The sequence below is a fragment of the Callospermophilus lateralis genome, chromosome 2 (assembly GCF_048772815.1).
Source record: "Callospermophilus lateralis isolate mCalLat2 chromosome 2, mCalLat2.hap1, whole genome shotgun sequence".
NCBI lineage: Eukaryota > Metazoa > Chordata > Mammalia > Rodentia > Sciuridae > Callospermophilus > Callospermophilus lateralis.
This window is the reverse complement of record NC_135306.1, coordinates 196,067,519-196,075,567: the sequence shown is the minus strand read 5'-3', so window position 1 is coordinate 196,075,567 and position 8,049 is coordinate 196,067,519. Positions and strand designations below refer to the sequence as shown.

General features: G+C 31.9%; 1 protein-coding gene across 1 annotated transcript; it reads right to left on the bottom strand.

Moving 5' to 3' along the window:
- Positions 1 to 6,448: 6,448 nt before the first annotated feature.
- On the bottom strand, positions 6,449 to 7,399 carry LOC143390464 (olfactory receptor 5T18-like). Its single transcript, XM_076842849.2, has one exon. The coding sequence runs from the start codon at positions 7,397 to 7,399 to the stop codon at positions 6,449 to 6,451; it is 951 nt and encodes a 316-aa protein (XP_076698964.2).
- Positions 7,400 to 8,049: the final 650 nt, after the last annotated feature.

Below are 8,049 nucleotides of genomic sequence, written 5' to 3'. Positions count from 1 at the left end.
GCTTTCCTGAGTTGCTGTATTTCTAAATCTCTTTCTTCCCCCAGAATATCCTGTATCCTGACTACCCTCTCTCTAGTACCTTCTCTCTCTCTCTCTCTCTCTCTCTCTCTCTCTCTCTTTTTTTTTTTTTTTTTTTTGGTATCTGCAGATTTGATCAGATTAAATTACTCTCATTTCTATCAACATCACAATGTTTATCAGCAACCATTTAATGAACTTTAGTAACTCAGTTGTTTGGTAATAAGAAGAAATAACATTGATAATGTCATAAAAAGGATGGCCCTCAAGACATTATTTTAATTAAAGATATTAGTTATAGAAGACCTCATATTTAATAATACTTTTTATGGAAGGTACACAATAAGCAAATACATGGAGATAGTAGATTAATGTTTAAAGGATAGGAAAGTGGAAAATTAGGAATGAGTGTTAGACAATACAGGTTTTATTTTCAGAGTGGTAAAAATTTTTGAAAAACCCTAACATACTAAAACATACTAAATGCACTAAAATATACATTTTACTACTTAAAATTTAGAGCATATAAATTATATTTTAAAATATGTTCTAATGTTTTATATTTCCTGTGTATTATTTTAATTTGATAAGGAAAATTGTGTTCATAATCAAATCTTCATATATATTATTTAATCTATGATTTTTTTGAATTTTGATGTGTTTTTCAGTGTATCTATCATTAAGTGCATTTTTGACTTGTGATAACTTATGGCTTCATTAGAACTTGTATTACACCATTGTGAGCTGACAACATATATAATTATTAACATACCTAGCATATCTTTAAAAAGAAGACTTTGGGATAGACTTTTTTTTTAAATTTCCAAATATTTGTGATATTACCAAATTTATTCCTGTAACCCATGCTTAGATTTACACCAAGTTATAAGAAGTGATACCTCATATTATTTTTCAATCTTCATAAATTTTTTTATACAATTTTGTGTTCTAATATCTGATCTGTGTTGGAGAATGCTCCATGTGCAATTGGGAAGAATATGCAGTCTTTAGCTGTTAGATTGGAAGTTCTATATGTGTTTGTTAAGTTCACTTTATCTTCATTTATTTTTGGCCAATAGCTAACACCTCCTTTTGTCTGTTGGTGATAACATATTTCCTTGATTGTCTTGATGTTTGTTGTCATGCATCAATGTTTGTGCATTTAAAGAAGAAGGGACTTATCCCAGTCTTCTCAGCTTGCCTTTGTCTGAGAAAGGTTCTGTGTAGCATTCATGTTCACTGTAAGCACAGAGTAGCTGTGGCTGGCATGGCACTGCCAGAAGCTCAGGGCTGATGTGGTCAGTGCAGAAATGTGGCATTCTTGAAGCCCTTGAGGTGTGCCAGTATTCTAGGATGTGTGGAGTCCATGACCATGAAAGTCAGCCTGGCAGTGATACAAGTTGGAGATTGTCCTATAATCCTGAAGCCTGTGGTCATGTGGTCCTGTCCAATGCCAAGTCAGGTTTGTAATCTCAGTCTGCAGGTAGTGGCCTGGAATGTGGAACTGTGGGGTCTGTCAATGTAGGGCTTTCTTTCAGCAGGGGCAGTGGTGGTATCCCAGGTAAGGTCCTACATGCCCTTCACTTTTCCAAATGTGTGGCATTCCTCTAGGTTCTGTGTTGCCTAGAGATGAAGGAGATATGACCCAAGTAAGGTAACACTGTCCTACCTAGAAACTTCCATGTGTAATTTTATTATTAAATAATAATAATATTTATATTATATTAAATAATAATCCAAATGCTGTTATCTTCCACTTGTTTTCTTAACTCTTCTGAAGGTATCTCTGTGCATGCAGATTTATATTTGGGGGGTGGGAGAGGGATGGTGAACAGAGTTCACCTCCAATCATGTGCCAGTATCCACCTCAGTGTAGTTTCTTTATAAAGTCAAATATGTTACAAAGTATTTCAGAAAGGTACAAATGAAGGACTGGTCACAAAGGCATTTAGATAATAAACTGGAAAACATCTGTTATATCTTTTTATATCAAAAATATAGAATGCATGGAAGAGCTTCAAAATGAACAAAATGCTGCTTTGTAATTATATGATTTAATTTGCCATGAAAATTTAGACACGATTTATATCTGCTCAAAGAACAATACAGCAACCAATGTTCTAAAGTAGGGAATTTGGCATACAGGGGAAAGGAAGGAAAAATAGGTTTCTAATATTGGAAAACCTATTATACCTCCAATAAAACCAGTCAATGAATCATTAAAAAGACAGAAAACTTAATGCACAGTTGAAAGATTGTTTTTATACATGAGTTTATATTAAACATTAATTCCAAATAAGAGGGGTTCCTTTCAATTCTAAAGCATGTGAAGTAATTGTGAAATATTGTCATATATTAGCTTAAAAAGAGATCTGATATAGAAAATAATATAAAATGCATTCTGTTTAGAAGTAAATAAAATAAAATAAAACTTCTTTGACATTTTTATGTAGGCAATTAAAAACAAAATTCAAAACCATTCCTAAGTAAAACAGAAATAAAATAAAAATAAATATAGATAATGTAAATATTGATGACTACTAAAATATATGTGTGCCACTAAGTATTCACTAGAAAATAAATTCAGTTCAGAAATTTAGAAGGGAATAGAAAAATTCACTAACAGAATGAACAGGAAAAAAATTAATTCTTTAAATAAATGATGAAATATTAATACATCTAATATTTTAATAAACATCCTGTTTCATATATCTCTAGGATGAAATAAACATTTCTAAAATCTAAAACATTCATTAAGGACAATTTTTACCAGATATTAATTACACAGAATAGTGTATTTCATTGTGTTTTATGCTCACAAGTGTACAATGCATTTTGATTATTTCTACCTCCCTATTACCCATCCTCCTACCACAGATTCTCTTTATCTTCACTAATTATCTCCCTTCCACACATTTCATTTTTCTACTAGATTCCACATATGAAAGAAAATATGAAATGCTTATCTCTCGTAGTTTAGCATATTTTGTTTAATATGCTGATATCAGTTCCATCCATTATTTCTGCAAATGACATAAATTCATTCTTCTTTATTGCTAAGTAGCATTCCATTGTGCACATGTACCACATTTTTTTTATCCATTCATTTGTTGAACTTCTAGGCTGATTCTACCACTTGGCTGTTGTGAGTTGTGCTATGATACACATTTGTATTAGTTTTCTCTATATTACACTGACTTTATTATTTCAGAAATATATTTGGGAGAGATATAACTGAATCTTCAGTAGTTCTATTTTTAGTTTACTGAGGAACCTCTGTACTGATTTCTATAATGGATGTACTAATTTTCATTCTCACCAACAGTGTATAAGTACTCTTTTTCTCTCACATTCTTGCCAGTGTTGGTCATTATTTCTATTTTTGATGATTACCATTTTGAACTGAGTGAAACAAAGTCACAATATGGCTTTGATTTGCATTTCCCTGATAAGTAAAGATGTTGAACAGTTTTTCATATAATTATTGACCATTTTTACTTCTTTTGAGAAATATTTATTCAATTTATATCCTCATTTACTGATTATAGTTTTTTATTGTTGTAAATATTTTGAGTTCTAAATATTAATCATGTTAGAAGAGTGGCTAGAAAAGATGTTTTCCCATTCTGTAGATTTTTTTCTTCACTTTGCTAATTGTTTCTTTTGTTGTGTAGAAATTTTTAAATTTAATGCCAGCTTACTTATTAATTCTTCTTAGTATTTCCTAAGCTATAAGAGTCCTGTTCAGGAATTTATTGTTTCCAGTGTGTGTGGGTTTTTTTTTTTGCCCAAGGAAGTTCAGTGTTTCGGGCCTTATACTTAGATCTCTGGACTGTTTTGCATTGATTTTTTTAAAATATTCTTTTACTTATAGTTGGACACAATATTTTTATTTTGTTTATTTACTTTTATGTGGTGCTGAGCATAAAACCCAGTACCTCACACATGAGAGACAGGCTCTCTACCGCTCTACCACTGAGCTACAACCCCAGCCCAGAGACCTTTATTTATTTATTTACAGTGCTGAGAATCAAACCGGTGCTTCACATATGCCAGGCAAGTGCACTACCACTGAACCACAGCCACAGCTCTGCATTGATTTTTGTGAAGATAAAATATAGCAATCTGATTTTCTGCATATGGTTATTCAATATTTCCATCACCATTTCTGACAATGCTATCTTCTCCAAAGTTTGTTTTTGGCACCTTTGTCAAGAATCAGATGGCAGTCACTGAGTGGGTTTGACTCTATGTCCTCTATTCTGTTCTATTGTCTACTGGTCTATGGCTCTGTACCACACTTTGACATTGGGCATGGTGATGCCTGCAGCATTGCTGTTTTTGCTCAGGTTTGCTTTGGCTATTTTGGATCTTTGACTTTTCCATATGGATTTTAGGACCATTTTCACCAGTTCTGTGAACAATATCATTAGTATTTTGATGATTATTGCATTTAATCTGTATATCACTTTTGGTAATATGGCCATTTAAGTAAATTAATTCTTTTGATTCATAAACATAGATCATTCCATCAACTGTATGTTAAGTGATAATGCATATCATTGTTCTAGATGACATAAAATAGATCCGATAATATGACACATAAATAAAAATGCATGATATATAAAAATGATAAGTGAAGCAGGAACACTTAAGAAAGTAGAAATATAGAGAGACACTGAGGAGGTAAATTGCTAACATCATCATGTGACAATGAGATTGGTATTCAGAAGAGATAAAATGTCTCTTTGTGTTGAAAGTGAGATCTGTTAAAACAAAGGCTAAATGAGAGCATAAAAGATGATGAGTCAAGTCAGACAGTCAGTTGTACCTGACTCTGACCTATGCTTCTTTTATTATTCTTCAGCTTAAGAATCACCTAGATATATAACAATGTCCAGTCTCTTTTATGAGAAAGTAAAGAATGTGTTTTCCATCCATGCTCTGTGTGATTTATTAAAAAAGGAAGAAATACACCCTCACAAAATATTCCAGTAATGAACCTAGGAATTTATGTATATTATCTGTGGTATGTGATCTGGTGTATAAGTTGACTGCTACAGATGCATAAAATTCAAGATTGAATTAAAGTTGGACACCAGGCACTTTATGAAAAGCAGTCTGGATTTAGGTTATCTGTAGGCTTGTCATTGATCAGGTGATATATGATCAAGATAGTGAGATATAAAGTGACACATACTTGCAAGTATGGAACCCCATGCAGTTTGACATCTATGGATATGACATCTATGGATATGTTTTAAAGTAAAGATTACACATACACATAGCTCTCTATGAGGGTATATACATGTGCATGCACATACATGCACCAATATTATATATATTATATATTAATTATTATTAATAATAATTATTAATTATATTATATATATTATCCCTTTGAATTAATCAAACAAAATGTCTCCTCATCACCTCTCCCTCAATTTCTACCATTTTCTCCTTCCTTCCTTCCATCCTTCCTTCCTTTGTTCCTTCCTTCCTTTCTCCCTTCCCACTCCCTCCCACCCTCTGTCCCTTCCCTCTTTCCTTCTACATTTATTTGTTACTGGTTTAAATTATAATCTTATATATTTAATATGTATAATTAAGCATAAATAATATTATAATTATATTGTCTATTAATTATAATTATTAATTATAATATTGTATACTAAATATTTATATATTATATATTAATTAATTATTGTATATATAATTTATTATATTGAAATTTAAATGTTGCAGAAGGTGTTATATTTACTTCAAAGGGATAATTAGTAAAAAGAGAAGTTTTGGGTGGAACTTAATCAAATATACCTGATGTCATTGTAAAAATGAGGGTTTGGGGCACAGACATATAGAAGGAAGACCACATGAAGACAGAGGGACAAGGTGGTCATCCACAAACTACAGAGAGAAGCCACAAAAGAAATCAATCTGCAACAACATATTTTTGAATAATACATCCAAGAACCATGAAAAAATAAATTTTTGTTGTATAAGCCACTCATTCTGTGGTATATTGTTATGGCAGCCATAGAAGACTAATAAATTGGTACCAGCATATATGTATATATGTGTGCATACATGTATATGAGTGTGTATGCATATGAATTCATAAAGAAACAAGTACATGATATTTTCATACCTGTACACAAATTGAGAAGATGATTTAACATGATTTTATTTTAAACTGTTCAATGAAACAATAAATTATAATACAAATATGTAATTAAATAATGATAATAAATTTAAAAATTTAAAATCAATGAATTAACATGTTTCAGAAAAATTAAAAATCATTATTTCACCTCCATAATGGTTTTAAATCTTCAGAGGTAAAATTCAAAGATAGTTCAATAAATGAAACACATTAATAAGCTAAAAGAAAACATTTTTTTTATCAGGATTTTTTTTTTCATTTTAGTGTTTAGTGTGAAAATTTGATTTTATCCATACACAAATTTTTCCCCAAAATTCTTTTCATTGCTTCTTTTACGTCTTTGTTTCTCAAACTATAGATGATGGGATTCAGCATGGGAATCATGATGGTGTAAAACATTGATACTATCATGTCATGTTCCAGAGCATAGCTGGAACTTGGTCTCACATACATGAAGAGGATGGTCCCATGATAAATGGACACTCCAGTCAGGTGGGAGCCACAGGTGGAGAACACTTTCCTCCTCCCCTCAGCAGAATGCATCTTTAGAATGGCCAACAGGATGAAGCCATAGGAGACCAGGACAATCAGGATGGTGACTATCTCAATGGAGCTCACAAAGAGGAAGAGCAGAAGCTCATTTATGTGAGTGTCAGAACAAGAAATGGCAAGTAGAGGAGGGATGTCACAGAATATGTGTCTAATTATATTGGATTCACAGAAGGACAGGCTGAAAGTGGCCACTGTGTGTAAAATGGCATGAAGAATTCCACCAACATAGGAAGCAATGATGAGTGGCACATAGACTCTGGGTGACATACTCACTGAATACAGAAGTGGGTTGTAGATGGCTACATAGCGATCATACGCCATAGCAGCTAAGAGAAAGCATTCTGTGGTTCCAAAAGTAACAGCAAGAAATGATTGTGTTGCACATCCATAATATGAAATTATTTTACTTTTTGATATAAAATTTGCTAACATATTAGGGGTAATATCTGTAGAATAGCAGGCATCCACAGAAGACAACACACTCAGGAAATAGTACATGGGATTGTGGAGCCGGGAATCCAAGATGACCAATCCAATCAGTCCTAAATTTCCTAGGAGAGTAAAGAGGTAAATTGCTAGAAACAGGATAAAGAGAATCATTTGCAGGTCATTGCTGTCTGTGAATCCCTTGAGTACAAATGCATTAATTTCAGTGTAATTCTTCATGGTTTAATGTCATAAAACATACATGAAGATTCAGAAGATCATAGTTCATGTTGCTATGAAAATAATGAACAGTATTGTGAGTCAAAAGAAATAATATTTTTTAACATTTTGTTGTTGCATAATGATTATGCATACTAGTTGATTCATTAACTAGTTCTATTAGTGTCGTTACTTTAAATAACACTAAAACTTCAAGTGAGCAATTGAAAAATCATTTTTATAAAATGAAATACATGAGATAGTATAGAAGGAGACAGACCACATGGATAGAGTGGTAAGAATTTCAGAACATTCAGAAATGTGAAAGACTTACTGTTCTTCAGTAGAATTCAAGCTTTCTTTATTGTACATCAATGGGACAAATAATGAAGGAATATGTTAATAAAATTTAATCATTAAACCAACTTAAAATATAAAGTATACTGACTTGCATTGCTTTCACAGAATAATAGATGTCCGTATTTTATTTTATGAGCTAATTTTTGAAATTGTTCTATCTTCACTAGGTTTTATTGGGATTGTCTGAATTAAACTAATGTTTTGAGGGGGAAGATGTAAGATAAAATTTATATAACAGCATGTAACATTCATATTTCTTTCTCAAGTATTGCTTATTGCCTGATCCCTTTACAGCTAAACAAGTGAACTTT